This window comes from Taeniopygia guttata, chromosome 19 (assembly GCF_048771995.1).
Source record: "Taeniopygia guttata chromosome 19, bTaeGut7.mat, whole genome shotgun sequence".
NCBI classification, from domain to species: domain Eukaryota; kingdom Metazoa; phylum Chordata; class Aves; order Passeriformes; family Estrildidae; genus Taeniopygia; species Taeniopygia guttata.
In genome coordinates, this window is record NC_133044.1 from 10719742 (window position 1) to 10744059 (window position 24318).

Below are 24318 nucleotides of genomic sequence, written 5' to 3' on the forward strand. Positions count from 1 at the left end.
GGTTTAATTTGGCACCAGGTCCCTCCAGTGCTTGGTACCCAGGTCCTGTGAAGCCATGGCCACACAGCTTCTGCACATGCATGAGATGCTTGGGAAGACCTGGGGAAGAAAACTTCACCCAGAAGATTCCGTGTGCCTGATGTGGCAGCAGAGGATCCCCTTCTCAGACTGTCAGGCTTTGTGCAGATGAAAATAGCTGGGCAGAGAGAGGCAGGGTTGGATAAACCCAGGAACTGGATGTATCCTCACTGCCCATAGGGCTGGGATGAACAGAGGGTTTGAGCTGCCCCTTCATCAAAGTCTGTAGTACTGGCACCCAGTGGGAGAGTCAACTCCAGGGATTGGGACATCCCAGGGACACTGTGGCAGTCAGCCTCAGCTCCTGCCTGGGCAGAGCCTATACTCAGCCATCTGCCTGTCCCTGCCTGTCCCACTCCCCCTAACCACACTGCCATCCCCACCCTATGCTTTCCTCCCTCCCAGGGAGCATGTGAACCTGAACTACTTTTCCTCCAGTCCTGCTTTTCTCCCAGTCCTCCCTGGCTGCACTGGCCCTGGCTGGGCATTCCTTAGACTCTGCTTTTCTATCTATCTTCTGCCCATCCCTGCAGAAGCTCTTTCCTACTAGAAACCCATGAAATCTGTGTTTCTCTTCCTGGTTTTGCCGCCTCTAACCTTGATCCCATGCTATATTTGGTCCCATGCTCATCTTTCCTGCCATTCTCCCCTCCTCTCTGCTGTCTTCTCTTGTCTTTTTTACCTCATCCTGTTTTTCCCTCCTTCCCCTCCCCACTTCTGCCTTGCCTGCAGCCCCTGCGCTGGCTGTACCTATTGAGTACCTTGTCCTTCCCACCTATTCTTTGAGCCACTTTTCCATCCAGCCTTTCCTCTTCTACTTTTTAGGACAGAAAGTTCCTCTGCTCCTCTGTCTGTTTGTTTGTCCTTTGGGGCCAGGCTGCATTTTTTGACAGTGCTCCCTGTGCTGGGTGATGAGGTGGTGGTTAAGGAATACCGAAGGGTGATGGGGTGGTGGTTGTTGAACACCAAGGGGTGATGAGGAAGTGGTTGTTGAACACGAAGGGGTGATGAGGTGGTGGTTGTTGACCACCAAGGGGTGATGAGGTGGTGGTTAAGGAACACCAAGGGGTGATGGGGTGGTGGTTGTTGACCACCAAGGGGTGATGGGGTGGTGGTTATCACACACGAGCACACCTCACTTCTCTCTGGTGTAGGTAACTGCTCCAATGCCTCTGAAGGGCTCCAGCCTGGAACTCTGCAAAAAAGCATTTGCCCGCCAGCGTGCCAAGGACCTGACAGAGCAAGCCAGTGCTCTCCTGGCAAAAGACAAGCAGATTGAAGCTCTGCAGCAGGAATGCCGGGAACTGCAGGCTAAACTCCTGGCAGGGAAGGTGAGACACTTTGTGGGACATCACTCTGGGGCTGGGGACAAGCGCAAACAGCAGTGATGGAAACCAGACTCTGGGAAGTAGTGTGGGGGGAATTAGTCTCAAGTGGAAAAACAGGGGAGGGGATTTGATGTGTGAGCTGAGTGGGGACATTTGGGGGAGTGTGTGGCAGAGACTGTCCATATCTCTCCAGAAAAGTGTGTTGGGGGACACCCTGCTTGTCCCTCTATCAGTTCATGATCTGAGCTGCCATTTCCAGCAGTGACTAAAACTCCTTCCCTGGAAACCCCCGAGAAGTCACAGACACAGGGTGACTTTTCAAAGGGCTGAGCTGCAAGCAAGATGTAGAAGCAGGCCCTCCTTTTAAAGCATTTATTTGAGAAGCCAACCAGCACATTTCCTAAAAACAAGATCCCAAGCTTCGAGCTGCAGCTTTCTGACGAGTCACAGCCACCATTAGACTGGGGATAACTCAGTACCTCCTGACATATTTATAATGGAGGCTACAAATCACCAGGCAGGGCTGGGTGTTCATTGAAACCATCCGCAATGCTGGTGTCTGCTCCTGGGCTGCATTCCCCTCAGTACCAGCACAGGCCATGCCAATATAAATGCTTGGATAAAGTGGTAATTCAGCTCATCCTGAGATCTAGGACTGGTCAGATGTGTAGCTCCTGCAAAGCTCTTCCCTGTGATGGTTCTGAAAGGAGCCTCTGCAGACAGCTGGGGCTGGGTGAGATGGTTCCCACTCAAGGTGACTAAAGCAACCTATTCTGAGCATCTAAGTTGCATCTTTGATTCCCAAACTGGATGCTTGCAGTTTAGGTCAGTTTAAATCTCCAAAGGATCTCAGTAACACTTGAGCCTATGCTGGTTTCTCCATTTTGCTAATGTGAGTGTGGTCAAGTGACATCCTACCTTCCTGCGCCCAGCTGAGCTGAACATTTGCACTTCTACCTGTCCTAGTTACGTGGTATTTAGGTGACAAATACTTCCTCACTGAAAATAGTTTTATTTTTGTCCCTGACCTCCCCACACATTCAGTTTGACTGCAGGTTTGAAGGTGGGTTCTCAGTCTTTCCCTAATGTAGATCTAGTCAGGATTAGAACAGTGGGTTGTATTTGGTGTTTGTACAGAGCTGCCCCATTGATCTTGCCTGGCATTCAACCAAAGGACAAACATATCCAGGTCTTTCTGTGCTCTACAGTGTCAGCAAGAAGTTTCCTTCCCATTTGTTTGATTTCTCATCTCGAGCCCCCACAGAAAGGGGAACAGACCCTCTCCAAAGCACTCTGATTTTCCTAGCAGAGTGTGCTGGGCAACCTGAACCTGCTAGGGACAGATATGACAGATTGCAAAGGAATGTGACAGAAGTGGGTGAGCAAGATTCATTCCCGGCCAAGAAAAAAGCACATGGGTGCAACCCCCCGGGCTGACAAATTCAATCACTGCCTTCCTAGGCTGGCCTGGGTGACCACCCTGTCCCTGGTGCCCTGTCTGTGGCACCAGCAACTGGGACATTGATGCCTGAGCAAGGAATCCACAGAAAAGAGAGCAATATAGATCATTCTGTCTGATATTGTTTTCCCCATTTCTCTTCCAAACAAACCGCTCATTAAATTTTAATTTCCAGCTACTTAAAATTCCAAATTGCTCTAATCTGTCTGCAGCATGCAAAATACATTATGCCAATGAAGGGTGTTTTATGCAGAGATATGATGTGCACACTCAGATTTTGTAATCAAATCAATTTTAATCTTGGGTATTTAAATCAGTAGAAATTTTTCGTAACTATGAAGTGGATCCACTCAGTTCCCTGGCAGTAGCAGGACTCACAACCTGCACTCTGGGTTGCAGATGCATTGGCCTTGTTTTGCAAAGCCAGGGCTCTTAGGATGGAATAAAATAATTTCCTGACATCATACTCCAGTGATCTGCTTCCAACCAACCCCCAGCTCCAGCTACATCCAGGCTGCAATTTCTTGCAGCATGGATTCTTGGAAGTGGGGGACTGGGGGGAACAGCTGTAGGGGATCAGTATAATAAAAACTGAGGGGAGGGCTCCGATTTTTTCTATTCCCTTATTCCCCCAGGCTTCAGAAGCTGTCCATTGGGAATAGCTGCCTTTTTGTGGTGGGGGAAGGGAGATTGTATACATAGCCCCAGACAATTTTGCTTAAAGAACTACTATCCTGATAGCCTGAACATGTGTCTGGCAGAGAGGGGGCCCAGCTGCTCAATTCTTGAACCTATAATCAGTTCCCATTAATGTTGCCTCAGTTTCCCCCTTGCAGTGTGAGAGTAACCATGGTTCTCTCCACAAACTGTATTTATAAAGCACACACTATTTTTAGGGCAAAGAAGAAGCAAACAGGGAAGCAATTAAATTTGTCCTGGATACCAGTTATGTCTTGAATTCTCTGGCTTAGAAGCTTTTCAGGGGAATTTCTCCTCCAGCAGCAGATTTTTAAAAACAGGTTTTCGTAACCTGATTTTGTATATATGGACATGCAGGTTTCTTCAGCTTCCTGAAATCTGGAAACCTTTGAAGAATCAAACAAACAGGTGACATATTCTCCCCAGTTTTGTGAGTCTCAGATTGTGCTGGTTTCCTTCAAAAGCTACTGTGTTTGGGTCATGAATGGATGGGAGCAATACCCTTGTGCTATAGATAGGTGTCCATCACACATACTGTCTCGAGAGGAGAGAAATGAAGAATGTTAGGAAACCAAGTATTACCCTGAGAAAGAACTGACCAAATCCCAGGTGTTCTTCATTCCTGCAACCTCTCAAAGCCAAGTGCTTGCCAGCACCCAGACCAAGGAGTAAAGAAAGTAGTGAGAGCTCTGGTCTGGCTGGGCTGTGAAATGACATTATCCTGCCACGCTCCCTGCTGGCATGCGATGAGATGGCCCATGCTTGGAAAAGCCCTGCACATCATGCTGAGAGAGATGCAGGAGCATTACAGGCTGGGTTTTATCCTCATGTTTTTGCATAAAGGATGTAAAGTGAGTTTTGTGGCCTTGGAGACACAGGAATCAACACGTGTGTGTGTGCCACACTACCTGGGTTTCCCCAGCCTCTCCTCTTTCGGAGTCTGCATGTTAAATTTGAGATGTCCAGCTTTTGGAGCTTGTCAGTGCCATGGGCCGTGGTTGGTTTCCCACAGGATGACCCTTGCTGCCTGAACGTCATTGAGTTTGACCGCCTGCTGAGGGAATCCCAGCGAGAGGTGCTGCGGCTCCAGAGGCAGATCGCGCTCAAGAATTTCAAGGAGTGTCTGCGTTCCTCCAAAATGAGCTCAGGCAGTGCCATGCCCAGTGCTGCCACATGTCCAGGACCAAGCAATTCCTGCCTCAAAGGTGCACCTCGACCAAAGGAGGCTTTGGGAGACCCAGCGCTCGGAGAGAGAACTTGCAGGGAGGTAAGACAAGTGAGTCAGCAATCGGAAAGTCTGCCTATTTAATTACTCAGTTAATCACTGTTCTTAGGGAACTTCACTTGGAGAAGGTGAGGGCTGTGGTTCACATCCACTGCAAAGAGGTGCAGTGCTGGTTTCCAAAGGGACACATTCCAACACCAGGTCTCAGGGTAAGGAGGGATGTGGATGCTGCTGGCAGACCACACCAGGGCAGGGACGCTAAGCCATGCCAGGAGCTCAGTCCTGCTCATTTTCCCTAGCACAGGGCTCGCGTGCTGTGTTTTTTCACCCAGGAAAGCAAGTAATGTTTCTTCTTTATATAATCATGGAATGGTTTGGATTGGAGGGATCTTAAAAGTGCATCTCATTCCACCCCCCACCACAGGCCAGGGACACCTTCCACTATCCCAGGCTGCTCCAAGCCCTGTCCAACCTGGCCGTGGATGCTTTTCTGAGATGGGGCAACCAAAGCTTCTCTGGGCAACCTGTGCCAAGGCCTCCCAGCCCCATCCCCAATATCCCTGCCCTCTGGCAGTGGGAGCCATTCCCTGAGTCCCATCTCTCCATCCCTTGTCCCCAATCCCTCTCCAGCTCTCCTGGAGCCCCTTTAGGCCCTGGAAGTGGCTCTGAGCTCTCCCTGGAGCCTTCTGCAAGGGAGCGCCCCCAGCGCTCCCAGGCTGGCTCCAGAGCAGAGGGGCTCCAGCCCTGGAGCAGCTCCCGGGTGTCCCCGCAGCCAAGGGCCGCGCTCGGCCCCGCCGGGCCGGGCCCCTCCGCCCGCAGTGGTTCAGCCCGGCCGATCCGGGGCCGCCTCAGGGCGCCGCCCCCGCCGCGGCCGCGCAGCCGCCAGGTAAGGCCGGGCCGGGCCCCAGCGGGGCTGCGCTGGGCCGGGGGTGCCGCGGGGCTCGGCCGGGGCCGCTCCGCCGCCGCCAGGTAAGGCCGGGCCGCGCCGGGCGGCTCCGGGGCCCCGCCGGGATCCGCTCCACCGAGCGCGGCCGGGCGGGCCGGGCCCTCCGCGGGGCCGGGCCCTCCGCGGCGCCGCGAGTCAGGGCTGTCCGAGCCGCGGGATGCTGAGGGAGCGGCGCCCAGGGGCTCTGCCGGTTTCCTGCCGTGTTTTCAGTGGGATACAACCCCACATCCCCCGCTGGGAGATTGCGCTGCGTATCTTCTCCCCCGCCTTCCCGCCAGCTGGTCTCGTTTATTGCCCCCCGGCTCTTACAGCAGATGCATTGAATATTCATTCCTTGTCCTTCTCCTCCAAGTCACTCCTGGGTTTATAAACCGCTCTCCTGTGGGAATCCAGGGCTTCCCTCTGGCTGCCCTGGCAGGTCTGGGACCCTGGCAGGGGTCAGGAACCCCCCTGGACAGAGCCCCCAGAGACACTGTCTGTGATCTCTGTCCATGGAAAAGAGTTTTCAATCTTACAGGATGAATTACAAGCTCGGAGTGTTTGATTAATAATTAATAATAATTAATTAATAATATTTAATATTTAATTAAGTGTGGCATGGGTGCAAAAGTAAAATTTTAGGATTCTAGATTAGGGGTTCAAAGGGGACAAGATGGAGGAAATTTGGTGTGTCTTGTCCTTTTTCTCCTTCTTCATGCCCTCCATGTTTCACTGTGGTGTTGGCATTTTTCTGTTGGTTTAGGCTGGGGACACACTGTTCAACGTAGGTGACAGATATTGGCACGTTATTGTAAATCCAGCACAGGTAGTTTCTGGTATTTAATGTTTGTAACATCCCACTGAGGGCAGAGCCCCACACGCTGCCCTGCAGGACAGAGCTGCGGCAGGGCAGCAGAACATGTTAGAGATAAACAGAATAAACAACCTTAAAACCAGCACAGACGAATTATGGCTTCTGCTTTGGCAGCGGGGCTGAAAGACAGAGACTTTTTACAATCTCGGAATCATCAATAGCACAGATTCCGACACTCTCCTTCAGCCGTTTTTGTGGTTTTTGTTTGTTTGTTTGTTTCTTTTTTTCTTTCCAGCCTCTTCCATTATTCAGTGTTCATTATATTTGTCTCCCTCCTTTGTGTGTTTTCTCTCTCAGTTTTGTGCTGGGGAAGCAGTGTGCAGCAGCATCCTGGATGCTTGTGGCGTTGATTTATATGACAGCATAATGAAGTTTTCTCTCCCTTTCCCAGAAGATCTCTTTACGTTTTTGTCTAAGCACTCTTTATTAAACCATCATTAGTCTCTGTAATCACTCAGTGTCACTGTGCCCTCATCACTGTCTCTGCTGCATCAGTACTTGCAGAGCACAGTCCCTGCTCCCTCTTACTCAGCCCTCTCAGGTTTACTGAATATTTAGCCAAGAGAAAACCCTCCCTTTGCCCCGTGGTGGGTCAGTATCTGCAAACATCTGTTAAAGGAGAGCAGCTGGATGTCTTCTGAGCACCCAAGCAGGTTCTTACTGGTCCTCCCTCACCCACTTACTTGCTGACATCTTAAAAAAAACTCTGTATACATCCATGAATATGTTTCCCCTTGCTGTAACACAAGTTTGTTTGGATTTTTTAAAGTATTTCTGTCCTATGCAGTTTGTATCAGTTTGCCCAGAAATAGCGTCAAATGTACTGGTCTGTCTTACTACAGATGTCTACTGGAATATGCTTTAAACTCTGGAATACTCTTGAAGCAATGGCATTTGCCATCTTCCAGGTATTTTGTATTAAGGCAATGTTGGAGAAGCGACTTGCTGCACGGATTACAGAATCACAGAATCACAGAATAATGAGGTTGGAAGAGACCTCTAAGATCATCAAGTCCGACTTATGCCCTAACACCACAACTAGACCATAGCACCAAGTGCCAAGTCCAGTCTTTTTTTAAACATATCCAGAGATGGTGATTCCACCACTTCCCTAGGAAGACAATTCCAGTATTTTATTATTCTTTCAGTAAAATTTTTTTTCCTAATATCCAGCCTAAACTTTCCCTGATGTAGCTTTAGACTGTGTCCTCTTGTTCTGCCAGTTGCTGTCTGGTGGATTGATTCAGTTCCTCTGAACTGAGGGATTCAGTTCATGCCAAAGGGGGTTTTAAACCCTGAGGTGAATATTACATAATCTTGGTGTCTTGTTACTCTTTATTTTCTTAGCTTCCACAGTTCATATAGACAGTTCAGTTTCAGAGAGATTCTCAGCCTTGTTCTTCATCGTTTGAGATTTCAGCCCCCATTTCCCCCCCCAGATTCTGCTGTGATGAAGAGGGATGCATAGATGGTTTTTTTCCCTCTGCCCTGCCCCCTTCCTTGAATGACCCTTCCATACCTTGATTTCCACCTGATCCTGTAGGTTTTGTCAGACAAGATGGCTTTTCTTGTGCATGTGCTTTGTTTCTCTGACTCAGGAGAGTCTGGCCTCACTGCCAGAAGATGTTCTGGCTGACAAATAAGTCAGCAAGGCTAAATCTGACAGCACTGGTGAAGGGAGTAGGCTGTTGCCAGTCCCTTGGCTGAACCATGTGATATGCAGCACCCCCGGCTGGAGCCTCAGGAGCTGGAAAGGGGCTCAGCCTGGAGAAAAGGAGGCTCAGGGGGGATCTTGTGGCTCTGCACAGCTCCTGACAGGAGGGGACAGCCGGGGGGTCGGGCTCTGCTCCGGGGAACAGGGACAGGAGGAGAGGGAACGGCCTCAGGCTGGGCCAGGGGAGGTTCAGGAGGGACATCAGGAGGAATTTCTTCCTGGAAGTATGCTCAGGCCTGGGGAGGTTTGGAGTCCCCATCCTCAGAGAAGTCCAAGGAAGGGCTGGACATGGCACTCGGTGCTCTGGGCTGGGGACAAGGTGGGGATTGGGGACGGCTTGGACTGGATGGGCCTGGAGGTCTTTTCCAAACTCAGTGATTCTGGGATTCTCTGAAATACCAGTTTGATACTTAGCATAAGAAAGGTGAGTGAAAAGCAAAAAAGTCTCAGAAACATTTCCACAGGGCTATTCCACAGTTAAATATGGGTTTTACAGCAGACCTGAAAGCTTCCAAGCACTGTGGCCCTTGAGGTGCCATGGGTTGGGTGGAGGATCCCAAGGTTTCCATGTGCTGGTCGATGCTCAGACTGTTGGACTCTGGCAGTGAACCTTATTCCATGGATGGTAGGGAACAAGGTTCATGTGGAAGATGATTTCAGAGTTTTTGGTTTTTTTAAACAAAAAATGAGAAATCCTTGTTAGCCTGAGCTTGAGTGTGAGCTCTTGGAGCTCTCAGGCCTTCAGCATAAGAGCCATGAATATAGATGTAGATAAAACCTATGTTTTTCAAGCCAAAAATAGATGAAATATCACATCCTAGGTAAAGTGTTTAGACACTACCCTAATGGCTGGCTGTACAGGGAGCTCAGAGCTCATCCCATGGATCCCTCAGCACTGAAGGTGTTCAGAGGGAAATGAGGAATCCCATGTCTGAGGAGAGGTCAGCTGAAGGCTAAGGCTGAGATGGATTCATAAAGTCCTGCTGCTTCCTCACAGTACAGGTTTGCTTTGATGATCATAAAGATCTGTCCCTAAAATCTGTTCTATCAAAAATAACTTCACAATTAATGTTTTAAACCTTATCAAGACCCGTTTTCTTCTGTGTGTCTCAGTCCTTGCCCTGCAGTCAGGGCTGTTCTGGGCAGATAATGCAAGGCAAGTATTAGCTGAGAGCAAAAATTCAGAGGATTAATGTGTGTTTGTCTGTGACCCAAATGAAAAGCCATTTTGTTAGAAACTTGTGTACAAATGTGTATAGAAAGTGTCTCCTTTCATCTGGTTTGGTGGTGCACAAAAGCCATGGCACTGCTGCCAGTTTAGCCCTTCCCAGCTACCAGCAGAGGGGGATGCTGCATTTGTTGGTACTGTTTGTTCTTCCTTGCCCTCAGATTCTGACATCTTCACTTATTTCTGCCCTTTGTGGGCTGTGTTCTCCCTTCTCTCTGTCACTTTGGGGAAGGCTGTGAAAGGCGTTGCTGCTGCCTCTCATTGGATCATTAAGTGAGGCACAAATGGGAGCTTGGATCTGAGAGCTTCCAGGAGCCCACTGTTCCTCGGAGATGCTTCAGTCAAGCTGGGCTGGTTGGCACTGGGCTCCAGGATATTCCCAGCACAGAGATCCCTAGCGAGGTCTCCAGCTTTCTCCATGTCAAGTGGTGCAGCTCAGAGATTAGGAGTTCCCTGTGGAGCACTGCTCTCCTGGGTGGTACCACCAGGAAAGTCCCTCTTCCCTTAGTGTGCTTTATAGTCTCAGGATGTCCCTGAGCTCTCTGGCATCTCTTCTGCTTTCAGGTGGAACCAGGTGTGCAACCACTGGGACCTGCCTCTGAAGGACATGAAAATTTTCCTCCCAAAAATGCAGTAACAAACCAGGAGAGCAGCAAACAGATACAGCAGCTGGTGAGTTGTGAACCTGGTTTGGGGGAAGGAGTGTGCTACTTTCTTATTTTTGTTGGGGGTTTCATATGTGCAGTCCAGATAGATTTTGGGGACTGAAATCTTTTTAGGTGCAGCTGCCCTACAAAAGTGGGCAGCTTGAGGAATTGGTAGAACAACACAGGCATTCTGCATGTAGATTGTTGCTGGGTGGCAGGTCCTGGTGCTGGGCTGACAGGGTAATATGTCACACTCAGATGAGATGGAAACATGGCAGTAGATTCTGTGCTGTGTTTGGTTTAGACTTATTTGAACTGGGGACAGATGTGGATGAGGAATGTGTCCCTTGTGAATTATTCCAGCAATTAAGTCAGTGCACAGGGAGGTTTAGCAGCTCCTGTTGATCTGAGGGGTAGTGAGTAGTTGCAGATCAAGAGGATGTCTGTGCTCTGTTAGGTGTCACTGGAATTCAAATAGGAGCTAAAATAGCACATCTGGTGTTTAAAGATGAAAATTTTATACAGAACATCTGTTGTTGTCTCCTACACCTTTTCCTCTCTACTGTTCTGTATAGATAGGAACAGTCCATGCATGTGGGAGCAGAATTATTTCCAGACAGAAGGTTCGGGGAAAAGAGGAATAATTTGGGTGTTTTTTTTTTTTTATTTTTCTTACTTTCAGAAAAATCTCCTTTGGTTTCTACATTGTTTAACTTTGTCCCAAAGAGATTTTCATAAGAAAATAAAAATAACTAATGCAGCACTAGGTCTGAGAGGCTGGGCTTGAATTTCATATGCACTGTAAGAGTGTAGATCAGGGCTTCCTGATCTACTTCTGTTTGTTTTGTGCAGGAAGTTGAACTCAAGAAGAAGCGCAAAAAATGTGAAAACCTTGAGCATGAAGTGAGGAAAAAGCATAAAAGATGCAAAGAACTAGTAAGTGTTCTTGTTGCCTACTTTAAGAGCATAACGGGAGAAGAGGAGCTAAATTATTGTGTGCCTCTCTTGGATTCCCTTCAGTTCATCTTAATGAGGAATCACCAGTGTGTCTGTTCATTTGGACATTTTTTGGGACTCCAGCCCTTAAGGCTGGAATTGTTCATTTAGTCTCCTGTGGGCTGACTATGGCTAGACAAATCAGTGGATGAAATTCTGTGGCCTTTGCTAATTTAGGGAGATACTTAACCATTTTCACAGGCACTCCAGACAGGTATTGAAATGGTAATAACATATTCTCACTGTCTTTTCTTGTGATTTTTGTTGACTGAAATCCTTTTTAATTCCAGGGAACTTGTGCAGCTCCTAGCAGAACATCTGGATTTCTCCCTTCTGTTTCTGCTTTGCTTTGCTCAAGAGATCAAAGGCTGGTTTGGGTTGGAAGAGACCTTAAAGGTCATCCATAGTCGAGTCCTGGGTTCTGTTTGGGCAGTACTGCTCACTGTTGCTTCCCAGACCTCGAGCAGCATCCCACCAGCATCCTGCACCATCACAAAAAACTGCTCTGCAGGATAATCTGGGGGAGTTAGTCAGAGGGCCTTGGTGTAATTCCTGCTCTTTCTGGACAGGAGATCCAGCTGCAGGAGGTGCAGAGTGAAAATGCACGACTGGCTGAAGAGAACTTGCAGCTGAATGAGAAGGCTGGGTGGGCAGGACAGGTAAAAGCAGTGTCTTTGTCAGGTTGGCAGCGTTGGCTTCTGCAAAACTCTGCTGAGAAGAACATGCTGTTCTTAAGTTTCCAGCTCAGTAATGGTCGTGTGCTGAGCTGGGCTTCTGTTCCCAGTTTATTCTCTGGACAAATCTAATGCACAAAAGTTAGAAAGTCATTTGTCAGTCCCATGTGTCAATTTGCCGCCATGCATAAGGCTTCCTACTTATTTAATAGCTGCTGTAAGTGGAAATGTTTGTCTTTGCTTGCATTGCTGGTACTTGTCAGCCATAGTGCACCCTGGAACCAAAACTTCCTTGTGGTAAGTGAAGGAGGCAAAGATGATTTCAGCAAGCTACTGAATTTTCTGTCCTGTTCTGTGTTTAATCCTAAAATGTGGGATTAAAATTGCTTATAGACCTTGTGGTTGTTTTTTTATCTCTTCATTATGTAGCTTGTTCCTATCCCAGTCTCTTCGTCCTTGCAAAAGGGGAGGGAAGTTGAATCTAGGGAGAGAAGCAGTGTGCAAATAAATTGTTACACATTGAAGCCTGATACAAAAACGATCATATGTTTGTTTTAAGTGAAAACCTGAGGCAGAGGAGGTGCCTGATTTTAGTATCATTGCCAGCAGAAAGCACAGAAATAAACTGGTCTCTGTTTTTTTTACAAGGAACACCTATGGCTGCTTGTCCTCACTGAAAATCCTTTCTCTCCAGGTTGAATCTGAGAATGCTGACCTGAAACTGCAGGTTGTTTTAGTGACTAAGGAACGGGATTCAGTAATTCAGACGAATCAAGGACTCCAAACCAAGCTGGAGAATCTAGAGCAGGTGCTGAAGGTCAGTAGGATCCACATAGCTGGAAGGACTGTCCAAACACCTGCTGCTTCCTTTGAATGGCACAGGTTGTCTGTTTGCCTTTTCTGACCATTCTTTTGTCTCTGTGCTTCACTGGGAATTCTGCTTCTGCAGGATCCTGGAACATGGCTTTCCAAAGTGAACAGAGGTACTTTGGAAAGGCTGCTTCAGGGATTTGAGTTTGAGATAAGGTGGCCATCACTGATTTGAGGGTTTTCTCTGACAACGTTGCTCTGCCTTGTGATGGGAATTCCTTACTTTGTGCAATGATGACATGAAATGCAGGCCCTGGTTTGGCTTTGTGACCACTGGTAGAACACAGAGCAGGGTTTCAGTGGTGTCACTACTCAGCTGTGTGTGCCTTCTCCTGCAGCACATGAGAAATTTGGCTGAGCGGAGGCAGCAGCTGGAAGTGGAGCACAAGGAAGCACTGCTTGTCCTGCAGGAGAAGCAGGAGGAGGTCCGGCGGTTGCAGCAGGTATGTGCTGTGTGACAGGGACATTTTCCCCTCTGAATGGACTCCTGCGCCTTGTTTCCTTTGGAGGTGTGCATGGGGGAGGTAGATGTGAGTTTACAGGCTAAGAGAGTCTGAGTCCAGGTGAGCTCTGGTACCTGAGTAAACTGAAGGGCTTTGCCTGTGCATGTCAGTTCTGACCTCTCACTGCTCTATGTCCAAAGCCCAGAGATGTTTCCAGACTGTACCGTGATTTAAATAATAAAATCATGGAATCATTAAGTTTGGAAAAGCCCTCCAAGATTGAGTCCATCTGTTCCCCCAGCACTGGAAGGCACCTACTGACCCATGTCCACAAGAGCCACATCTGCACAGCTGTTAAACTGCCCCAGGGATGGCGACTTCACCAGTGCGCTGGGCGGTCTGTGCCAAGGACTGTGAAGAAGTTTTCTCAGTATTCAACCTGACCCTGCCCTGGCACAGCTTGATGCCATTTCCCTTTGTCCTCTCCCTTCCTCCATGGGAGCAGAGCCCAGCTGCACCCCCCCAGCTGTCGCCTCCTGTCAGGAGTTGTGCAGAGCCAGAAGGTCTCCCCTGAGCCTCCTTTTGTCCAGACTTCGCTCCTTTCCAGCTGCCTCAGCTGTTCCTCACCAGATTCATGCTCCAGTCTACAATGGACTACTAAAGCAGGATGACAGTAGAAGTGAACTCAGGTTGGCTGCTTTCTGATTTACTCCCTTCCTTATTTTTTCTTAGGCACAGGCAGAGGCAAGAAGGGAACATGAGGGAGCAGTACAGCTTCTAGAGGTAAGACAGAAAGAAATGAGCCACTGGATTAGTGGCTCCACATTTGGTACCTTTTATTTATAATACCAGTTTGAATGCCCGGGGTTTTGTTGGTTCTTCTGCAAAATGCTGTAGTGCCTTGATTGGATGCAACATGTTGCTGCAGTGAAAGTAATATTTGGGTCAAATTTCAGGGAATTATAGCCTAACCTGCTCAGTCATTAGATAGGTTACTTCATTCAGATCGTGCCCAAAATCTCTTTTGGGGGTGCATTTAGTAACCAAACTCAGATCCGCCTGTTCCATTTTCCAGCATCATGTGAAAGGAGAATACTTGTGTCCGTGGGATTTAAAATTTTTCTTGTGTATGTGTGCTCTATTCGTTTTATTAAGGAAAAATAAGAAAAGTTTATTAGGTAAAAGCAGGAATACCTGAGCATAAGGAGTGGCGAAGCTTTAGGTAGCTCCCTTGTTCCATTTTCTCTGACTTGCACAGAGGGAATGTGCTTTGGCTGGTGGCTGACAGTGTACAGGTGCAGCCTGGCAGATGTGCTGAGCACTGCTCTGGGGTTGATTTGTATCAGCTCAGTGTCTGTCAGGGTGACTTTGGAAAAAAACATTGGATTCCTGGAGCTGCAAAGGCACAGTGCCAAACCCTGGAACTTGATGTGACAATTTAGTGACTGCCAGAGGGTTGGGTTGGGTGTGGTGGCAAGGGGAGCATCTTCTGCTCTCTCAGAGGTTTTCTGAGCACAGTAGGATCTCCTGGGGCTGTGCTCCTGTCTCCAGTGGTGACAAGCAGTCAGGGCTGTCAGAATGAACTCCCTGTGCCCACTGCTCTGCAGCTGTGTGGCCTTTGGGAGCCCAGAACTGTCAGTGCAGGTGGGAAGTGTCCTTGATGGAGATTGCTCCATGACTGCAAAATAGCACCGCCTTTGGATGGGGCCTGGCCTGTAAAGCCCAAGAGGGCTGGGCTCCTGCTGAACAGGATTGAAATGTTGCAGGTTGGATGAGTGTTAGGGGATGTGACATTATATCTTGTGCTTTTGCCACACCCCTTTGGGGACCTCTGCATTTGGCTGCAGAGGTGGAATCAGCTGATACAGGTGCTGCTCTACATGACCTCATGTTTACCTGGGTTCTGAGCAGCCTTTTGGGGAAGGGAGGGTTGCTGTGGTTCTGTTCCAAGGTCATTGGAGCAACCTGATCTAGTGAAAAATGTCATTGCCCATAGAATAAAATGAGCTTTAAGGTCACTTCCAGTCTAAACCATTGTGAGATTTGATGATTCTATGATGCTTGTCAGACATTTTCTGAACTAACTCAGTGAAGGGTTGGAGAAGCTACTTAGGTTTAAACCAGACATCTCCCTGTGCAAAGGAAGAAAGAGATAGTCCTCTTATTCTGTGTTTGAAGGTAATGATCTACTGCAAGGGCCTTACTAGTTAAATATTCTTGCTTTCATGTTACTGGCAGAGAGATCACAGAATCATCAAATGGTTTGGGTTGGAAGGGACCTTGAAGTTCATCCAGTTCTACCTCCTGCTGTAGGCAGGGACACCTTCCACTAGACCAAGTTTCTTAGAGCCCAATTCAACCTGTCCCTGAATTTTATAAAGTAGAACAAAGAAAGAGAAGCTGTCATTAAAAGCCAGTTTAATGCAGAGCAACAGTCACTTAAATCACCTAACTATAATCATTCCAGAACATCAGTGTATGGCATAATTAGGGGGTTTGAGATGCCTTTGCTATGTATTGTTATTTTCACATATGCTTGAATTGCTTTTTTATGTGATATAAATAAAGAATGAGTGCAGTCCATTTTCCTGCTTGAAGGGTTCTGTCCCATGATTGTTTTAAGTGGAGTTTCTCTCCCTGGAGATGGCCAGAAATGGACAGAGCTCTCAGCAGCCAACCCTGCTCTGAGCTGAGGGCTTGGATCAGGTGATCCCAGTGCTCCAGGTGATCTCCTTCAGCCTTAGGTGTTCTGTAGTTCTGAGATAAGGCAGTGACAGGGGAGAGGAGAGTATGCAGTGGGGTGTGTGCAGAACTGCCATGGAGAGAAGCACCCTCTCAGCTTAGGAAGAAAAGCTTGAGGGTTATGGTCACAGGAATGAGGGAGTTCAGTGATTCCAAAGTACATGAGACAAGATTTCAGCTGCCTTTGGCAATGCATAGATACAAAAGGAGACAGCCTCCTTCCGGGAATCCAGTTTTGTTGGGAAAGGAGGGGACCAGAGCTCAACTTTGCTTGCTTTCCCTGACCTAGGAGCAGGACACAGGACTGAGCAGGCTGTCAGCTGCTTAAGATCCTGTCACAGCCAGGCTCTGAGCTGTGCTTTGATTTCCAGAACTCCATGATCTCAGACCTGGGGAAAGGTCTGGGCACAAAATGTCCATTCCATTCATTTTTGAGTGGGTGCAATGTGCTGGGAAAAGGGGGCTTGAAATTTAGCAGCCACTCCAAGCATATTGTCATTTATCTCAAAGCACACTGGGATTTGGAGGCCCTCAAAAAGTCCCTGGTTATCTTATTCATGCATGTGGTGTGTAGGATTTAGCTTTTGTTTGGCAAGCAGATGCTTCTGGGAATGAGGTGGGAATCTCAGTGTGGACCAAGGCAGGCACTGTAATTTGGTGAGAAAACAATTTCATTCAGACTGAGGGTTGGATTATCTTTGGCAGAGTGTTGTAGTGTAACTGCTGATGTGATTTCATATCTCTTTCTGCTTTTCTTCTTGCTCCCAGAGTACTTTGGATTGCATGCAGGTACTGCTCTAATGCTGTCAAACAGGACATTTTCCCCTCTGTTCTGCCTTTGACAGTTGCTTGATATTCTTGTTTTAACTATACTCTGGAAAAGATTGCAAGAGTGTTACTGCCAAGAAATAAGTGTAATTAAAGTAGCTTCTGCTATGAGTTTGATGGAGTAGCTGCTTTTCTCTTTAAGTGCCTTGCTTTCTTGAGCAGTTAGAATTAGGAGCTTACTTTTTTTGGCACTTCCAGATTTTTAGAATGGTCCAACTGTGCTCCTTATCCACATGTAAGTGTCTTTGCAGTTCAATAGTGAAGTGTTTCCTTCAAACCCCAAAAGCAGTGGTGACAACATTGCAAATGAGTGTCGTGGAGAAGAAGACTGGTCCTGCTGGCTTTGTAATTGGGTGGAAGATGGGAAGCAGAGGTTGTGGATAATAGTTTTCCCAGAAGAGGTGGTAACTAATGAAGTTCCAGCTTAGGAGCTGTGCTGGCTGGCCTGTTCACAGGAGGTTTGGAAAGAAGGCTGGTTTAGCAGTGCTAGGGTTTGTAGCTGACAGAAAACTTCTCTACCACACTGGAAGGTTTTAAAGATCTCAGGAGGAATAGGGAGATCAGGTGACATTGACTGTGCAAAGGCACGTGGAGGAGAGAGAGCAGAGACTAAACATGCCTGGTGGTGGGCTCAGAATTCCCTGCTGGCATAGGAGGTACAGGGTTGGAGGTAGGGGATTTTTAAAAAAATTGTCAGCCACAAATTGGTCAAAAAAACAGTAAAGTGGTGGTAACTCTCAGGAAAGGGCTTTATTGCGGTATGCTCACATCCTGTAGAAGTTCCACCCACACTGATGTGGAGTTATGGATGTTCCTTTAATTCCTTTGGCATCAGCCCTGCTTTTAGCAAGAGCTTGGACTGCACACCTGTAGAATTCCCTTCCAGCAAAATGGGGAATCTCTGATTGGAAAAGTACACAGCAGAAGATATGGACAAGGGGTACAAGGGCCATCTGAAAGAAGAGCATGAGCTGTAGAAGTGGAACAGACCAGCCATGAATGAGATTGTCTTAGAGGATGGGGCTGAGGTGGTGGTGGTTGGGTGTGGAGAATCAGTGCCTGAGTTGGTGGTTAAACTGACCCCACCAAGCTCTGCTCCTGCTCTTGCAGCCTCTTCTGGAAGTCCAGTCCCTGTTGTGGGAGACTCCTCTTTCTCCCCATTTTGGGTTGGGCACAGACACAGAATTCTTCTCTGTGTTTGGAGCTTGATTCCTTCTGGTTCCCTGAACCTCCTGGCCACATCCTTGGGCCCCATCTTCCTTATCCTCCTGCCTCCCAGCACTGCCCTGGAAACCCTGCTGCTTCCCAGCTGTCTGTGGTCCCCTGCAAAGGAGCTGCTAAAAGTACACCTTGTGTATGATGTGGCAGTAGTACTTAAGGCATGTTTGTATGTTGTTTGGAGTAACAGATTGAAAAGACACCTGACTAATTAAGTGTCTTAGAATTAAAGTGTGAATTATCCGGGTTATTGGCTTGGCTGCCAGTGTAAATGGATTTAAACTGTGGTTTATGAATTTACAGGACAAGGTACTATTATGATGCTATTAAACACAATATCCAGATGCATCTGCTGGCTCATGTCTCCAGAGAAGACAGGAAATCCCCCTCTGGTCCTGCAGTCGTTCTGTACCTGTCTGGTGTTGTAGGCTCTGTCCCAAGGTGGGATCAGGGATGGATGTTGGACTTGAGGAAGCCCTCCTTTGATCCAGTGCAACTGTTCATATTGTTGAGGGTTTCTTTTCTCTATTGTGATGTAATGTTGTAGGGGAGAAGCCTTTATGTGAAAAATCCAAACTGTAAGTAAATTCAAACACTCATATTGGCAGAGGAATCCTGTGCACCATTACTTAGGAAACAAGGAGTTGACTCTGAGCAAGTGGAGAACACAGACACTTCTGGAAGTTGGTCCTGGCATCTGAATTCAGTTCAGAGATAGTTCTTGCCAAACTTGAGAGACTTCACCAGGCATTTCTTAGGGCATGAGAGCACCTTTGAACTTGTGGAGGGACCAGGTAATAAACTGAAACACCTAAAACAGATATGTCAGTCAAATAGAAATGCATGACCATCCTAAATTCTTAGGGAGCAGCTACAAAGGTTTTGTATTACTCTGAGACGACAGAGAGAGCTTTTACCATGTCAGAAATGTTATTTTTAGAGCTGCTTATAATCTCAGGCTTTCTGTCTCACGTAATATTTGAAGGCATCATTTATTTTTTGAGTTGGAAGGAGAAAAAACACTTCAAATACATTTGGTAGAATGGAAAATTTTGAAGAGTGCAGTGCAGTCATCTGTTTTGGTGCATCTTACCTACAAGAAACAGTAAGAGGAGGGAAAGGAGCAGTTGTAGTCACCTGGGAATTGATCTGCCTACAACCTGGGGGAATGTGGGGATGTGTAACAGCAACCAGGAATCAGCCATGTTTTGTAAGGGGAAGTTCTAGAGATAGTAAAAAGAGAATATGGGAAAATACAAATGGTCCTCTAGCAGGAATATGTCCTTCCCTCTCTAGAGTGTTTCCCAAGGCTCCTTGGCACCTCATCTTGCTGAGGTGTAGCTTTCTTGTTGCCAGCATGCATTTGCCTGGAGTAAATCATCCCTGTAGGACCAGGGAGACAAGTGGGCTTCCCACGTCAAGGCAGAGTTCTGCAACATGGGCCCATGTGCTCTCTGCCCTTCCTAGTGCCAAGAGGGACAGTTGGCAGTCCTGCCTGGAATGGTGGGGAGGTCAAATTAAGGTTTTGGGAGCTTGCTGGGGCCTCTGGAGTGGTGGACAACATTGGGAGAGCAGTTCCTTTTGAAGCCATTTGATTTCAATGCTCCAAAAACCATGCAAAGCCTTTTGAATCTTTTTAAGGCTTATTTATTGCTGACCTATCTCAGAGAGGATATTGAAGTTCAAACCCAGAATTTTAGGGATGAGTCCTTATGGAGTTTGTAGTCAGCTTCCTCAGAGATTATGATGAGCCTCAGCTTTTCTAAGATATGTAGAGGTGTGAGGCTGCCAGTTTCCAATGACTGTTCCTAGACAGGGCATTTAAAAGCATCCTTTAGCTCCTTGGAGTCTGTGAAAAGATGCAGTAAAAGGAAATCCTGTTTTGAGCCTCAGTGCTTCATTGGGGGTTTGTTCCTAACCTTGTTCTCTCCTGGCAGGCCCGGGTGAAGGATCTGGAAGATCAGTGTCGCAGTCAAACAGAGCAATTCAGCCTTCTGTCACAGGAACTCCAGCAATTCCGGCTTCAAACAGGAAAAATCGACCTTCTCACCTCCACTCTGGTGACTTCGGAGCTGCCCCTTGCTCTGTGCAGCTCTGCCCCGCAGCCCCGCTGGGAGAAGGGTAATTACTGGGTGTGCCTGAGAGGGCTTTGACAAAGGGGTTGATATTTACGTCAATGAAAAGGGCTACGGTGTGGGAATCCAGAGCTTCCCTCTGGCTGCCCTGGCAGGGCTGGGACCCTGGCAGGGGGTCAGGAACCCCCCTGTACAGAGCCCCCAGAGACACTGTCTGTGATCTCTGTCCATGGAAAAGAGTTTTCAATCTTACAGGATGAATTACCAGCTCTGAGTGTTTGATATCAGTAATAATTAAGTGTGGCATGGGTGCAAAAGTAAAATTTTAGGATTCTAGATTAGGGGTCCAAAGGGGACAAGATGGAGGAAGTTGGGTGTGTCTTGTCCTTTTTCTTCTTCTTCATGTCTTCCATGTTTCACTGTGGTGTTGGCATTTTTCTATTAGTTTAAGCTAGAAACACACTGTTAAACGTAAGTGATAAATATTAGCACATTATTATAAATATAGCACAGGTAGTTTCTGATATATAATGTTTGTAACATCCCACTGAGGGCAGAGCCCCACACGCTGCCCTGCAGGACAGAGCTGCGGCAGGGCAGCAGAACATGTTAGAGATAAACAGAATAAACAACCTTGAAAACCAACACAAACAAATTATGACTTCTTCTTTAGCAGCAGGACTGACAAAGACTTTCTACAATCTAAGAATCATCTCAATATCACAAATTCCAACACTAACGGAGTTAATGCAAATGTTTAGTGTAATTTTGGCATCTCTATCCCTCTTGTAAATACTTCTGATTCATTTTGTGAAGAGAAGTCGGCATTTCTGTGGTCAGGGAGCGCTCAGGTGTCCAGTGTGCTGAATGAGGCAGGTTTGTAGAGACTTGGGCTGCTCTATGGGATGCTTGTTGCTAATCCTGTATCCTGCCTGTGGCTGTAACTAATGGACAGCCGATTTTATTGCAGAGTCAGCTGTTCCTGGGTTACTCCCCCATCAGAGCACAAAGAAGGTTCACAATGAAGAGAGTGACGAGCTGGAACTGTCGCAGCGGGGGCTGGACACCACCGTGGGCTCCCCAGCTGCTCCCACCAGTGCTCAGAAACAATCCAAGAAAGGGGAATCTCAGTCCAGCTCTTCAAAATCTGAATCCATGCAGAACAGCCCCAAATCCTGCCCAACTCCAGAGGTCAGTATGGGAGTCCCCTCTGCTGCTTGTGCTTTCCAGCCAGAAGGGAATAAATGCATTGCTGAGAGCACTAGTAAAGTTGCATTCATTCCCTTCTGGCTGCCTGAAGAAAATGGAATAAACAAGAGAAAAACCATAGGAAAATACTGAAATTACTTTGGATGCCATATCTTTAATGCTTATTTGAATATATTGCTGTGGTCCATGAAGGAAACAACTGGGTAGACAGTGCCTGGGAGCTTGGAGGAGTGGGATGGGATGTGTGAGATAGCTCTTTGTAAGCTTCCTTGTGGCATCTCAGCTGCCACTAAGACACATAAAGGCTACAAACTGGAATTTTTAGCATGGGGAGAAACTGTGTCCAGACTATCTCTTGCCTTGAGCTATCAATGAGGAACTCAAACTTCTTGTGTGGTGTTTTTAGTTACTAAGATATTACTTGGTAAAAAAAAATACATGAGAAGTTGCCAAGTTTGTGCTAAGAGGGATGGAGCTAACAGGCTTTGCATGTTTGTGTCACCAAGATCTCGTCCATGGTTGTTGCTTCTTCTCCCCAGGAGCCCTTTTATGGTGGTGTGGGATTCACTTGGGCAGGGGTTGATGCTCTCTCTAATGTATTACTTGAGGGGACAGTTTAGGGCAGAGCAGTGCTGTGAGCAGGGCAGGGTGTGGTGGCCTGAGAGGCACCTTTTGCTCTTTTGGGTTTCCTGAGCACTAAAGCCACTGAAGTGCTGAGGTGCCCAGGTCAGGACAGCTTCAGTGCCAGGCGGAGCCTCCCACTGTGTAAGAGCTCGGGGAAGCGCCATGTTCAGAGATAAAGTGAAGGTCACACCTGGGGAACAACAGGTCTGGAACTGTTAGCAATTCTATAGCAGGAAAAATGCCTACTTTTTAGTTCAAGAAAAAGCTTGGAAGCCATCCTGCCTCCCTGGAGAGATAGATGCAGAGATCAGTGTGGGACTCTTGGAAAAGAACCAGTGCCTGGAGTGTTTGGTTTCCACAGCACATAACTGTGGGAGCATTCCAAGCTAAACCCCTTCATTTGGGTGTTTCAGATTTTTGTTCTCCAAGGACATGGGGTAGGATTGCATCACAAGGAGTACCTTGAAAAGAGGCTCTGAACTCTTCTCAAGATTGGCTCTTCATGTATCATGTATTAAAAAAAAATACTTTGTGTTCTGGTGCCTGCAATGGGGCTTCATCAAAAATGCATTTGCCTTGAAGTCTGTTTTAAAAAGGCAGCTTGAATTGGTTCACTGGCACAAGTTGAGACAAGCCCCAGGGCGTGCATTGCCTCAAGAATAGTTGCATTACACAACCCATTGCCACTGGATGTAAAATCCCAATACTTAATCAGGATCAAAACAGCTGAGAGAAACTTCTCAAAGGTGCTTTGCTAGTAGGCACCATATGCCCTGAAGGGGCAGCCTTCAGCTTAGGAAGTGCAGAAGGAGCTGCTGGCTAGAGAGGGAGAGGTTGTAATAGGAATGGGGGCTTCTTGCCCTGACTTTCATTCAGCATGTGCTGTTAGCAGAGCCAGCTAAAACCAAAAGTTCCAGTCAAAGCTCTGTCTAAAGTACATAGACATCCTACAGAAAATGTACAGGTGTTGGAGAGGACAGAAGCAGTTAAAGACCCAACTTCCAACAGAGCTCCTTTGTTCAGGTGGACATTTGTGTTACATACAGGCACAGCTACCAAGGTAGCAAGAAGTCAACACACTGAGTTATGGATGTGTGGGGCGGAAGAGGTTTCCAGAGTCTCTGCTCAAGTCTCCTGCTCCAGTGAGACTGTCACTAGTTCTAGACCAGTGTGGCCATGGCTTTGCTGAGCTCAGGCTGCAGGTTCTTCAAGAATGGAGATCCCCCCAGCTCCGGGAACTGTTCCCAAGGCTGTATCACCCACTTGGGCAAGGAGTTTTTGCTGATGTCACACTGGAAGCCCTGAAGCTCCAGCTTGGGGCTGTTGCCTCTTATTGCTACTTCCTCACCTAAAGAGTCATTCTTAGAGATGGTTCTTAGTGCAGGTGCCAGACTGACACCAGCCACAAGTTTAGAGGATGTGTTCACTATGTACAAACACACTGAGTATTCCTTTACTCAGATCCTTATCTTTAACATTTTTAGGTGGACACTGCAAGTGAAATGGAAGAACTGGATGTTGACAGCATCTCCCTCATGCCAGAGCCAGGCAGCCAAGGCCCTGCAAAGCTCCAGGTGTTCTTAGCTCGATACAGGTACTGAGTGCTCATTGCTTGTGCTCTGTGAAGTTACACATTATCTATCCACTGTGAAGTTCTGAAGTTCCCTACTTCACAATCTTCTCTAGGATTCACCACTGCTAGGAGTGGATAATAATAGGGGTAGACCTTTTATCTTATTTCTCAATGGAATTTTCACACTGGGAAAGCTGGGAGTGTCTAGCCTGAAGAAGAGAAAGCTCTGGGGAGACCTTAGAGCTCTTTCCAGTGCCTAAAGGGGCTCCAGGGGAGCTGGAGAGGGACTGGGGACAAATAACCTGGAGTGACAGGACAAGGGAATGGTTTCCCACTGCCAGAAGGCAGGGATGGATGGGATATTGGGAAGGAATTGTTCCCTGTGAGGGTTGTGAGGTCCTGGCACAGGGTGCCCAGAGCAGCTGTGGCTGCCCCAGGATCCCTGGCAATGCCCAAGGCCAGGCTGGATGGGGTTTGGAGCAACCTGGGATGGTGGATGGTGTCCCTGCCCATGGCAGGGGGTGAAATGAGGTGAGCTTTAGGGTGCCTTCCAACTCAAACCATTCCATGATTTAATGATTTGAGACCTGTTACTTCCTGCACAATCCAGGCTTAGCTCAACAAAAGCACATTAAGCTCAGTAGCTGTTCAGTGAACAACACTGTGTGAAACTTTAAATATTGGTATCTGTTGAAAATTAGTTCGACCTGACATGTTCATTGAATTGTCTTGTTTTTTTCTGAATAGTGGAAGTTTTCTCCAAGAAATCTTATTCCAACAATTAAGAAAATTTCAGCTTAGAATTCCTGAAATTTTTGGCCAAAATACTTCTGGCTGTAATTTTTAAGGGACAAAAAAAACCAAACCAAAACAAACCAAAAAAACCCCA

The 24318-nt window shown here is 47.4% G+C and overlaps 1 protein-coding gene across 15 annotated transcripts in view; it reads left to right on the plus strand.

The window, feature by feature from the left end:
- TSPOAP1 (TSPO associated protein 1) overlaps positions 1-24318 on the plus strand; it is a 73109-nt gene that overhangs the window by 15519 nt on the left and 33272 nt on the right. For 11 of the 15 annotated variants that reach the window (XR_012051483.1, XM_072916819.1, XM_072916816.1 and 8 more), the window contains 11 exons: positions 1233-1409; positions 4577-4831; positions 10095-10202; positions 11030-11113; positions 11743-11832; positions 12542-12664; positions 13056-13160; positions 13893-13943; positions 19886-20069; positions 20979-21214; positions 23341-23450. Coding sequence is in view for 14 of the 15 variants with exons in the window: in XM_072916819.1 (XP_072772920.1) it covers positions 1233-1409; positions 4577-4831; positions 10095-10202; positions 11030-11113; positions 11743-11832; positions 12542-12664; positions 13056-13160; positions 13893-13943; positions 19886-20069; positions 20979-21214; positions 23341-23450 (1523 nt within the window). In the remaining variant the exon portion in view is untranslated. The remainder of the gene's footprint in view (positions 1-1232; positions 1410-4576; positions 4832-10094; positions 10203-11029; positions 11114-11742; positions 11833-12541; positions 12665-13055; positions 13161-13892; positions 13944-19885; positions 20070-20978; positions 21215-23340; positions 23451-24318) is intronic. The other 4 variants (XM_072916813.1, XM_072916820.1, XM_072916814.1 and 1 more) reach the window with 1 other exon arrangement.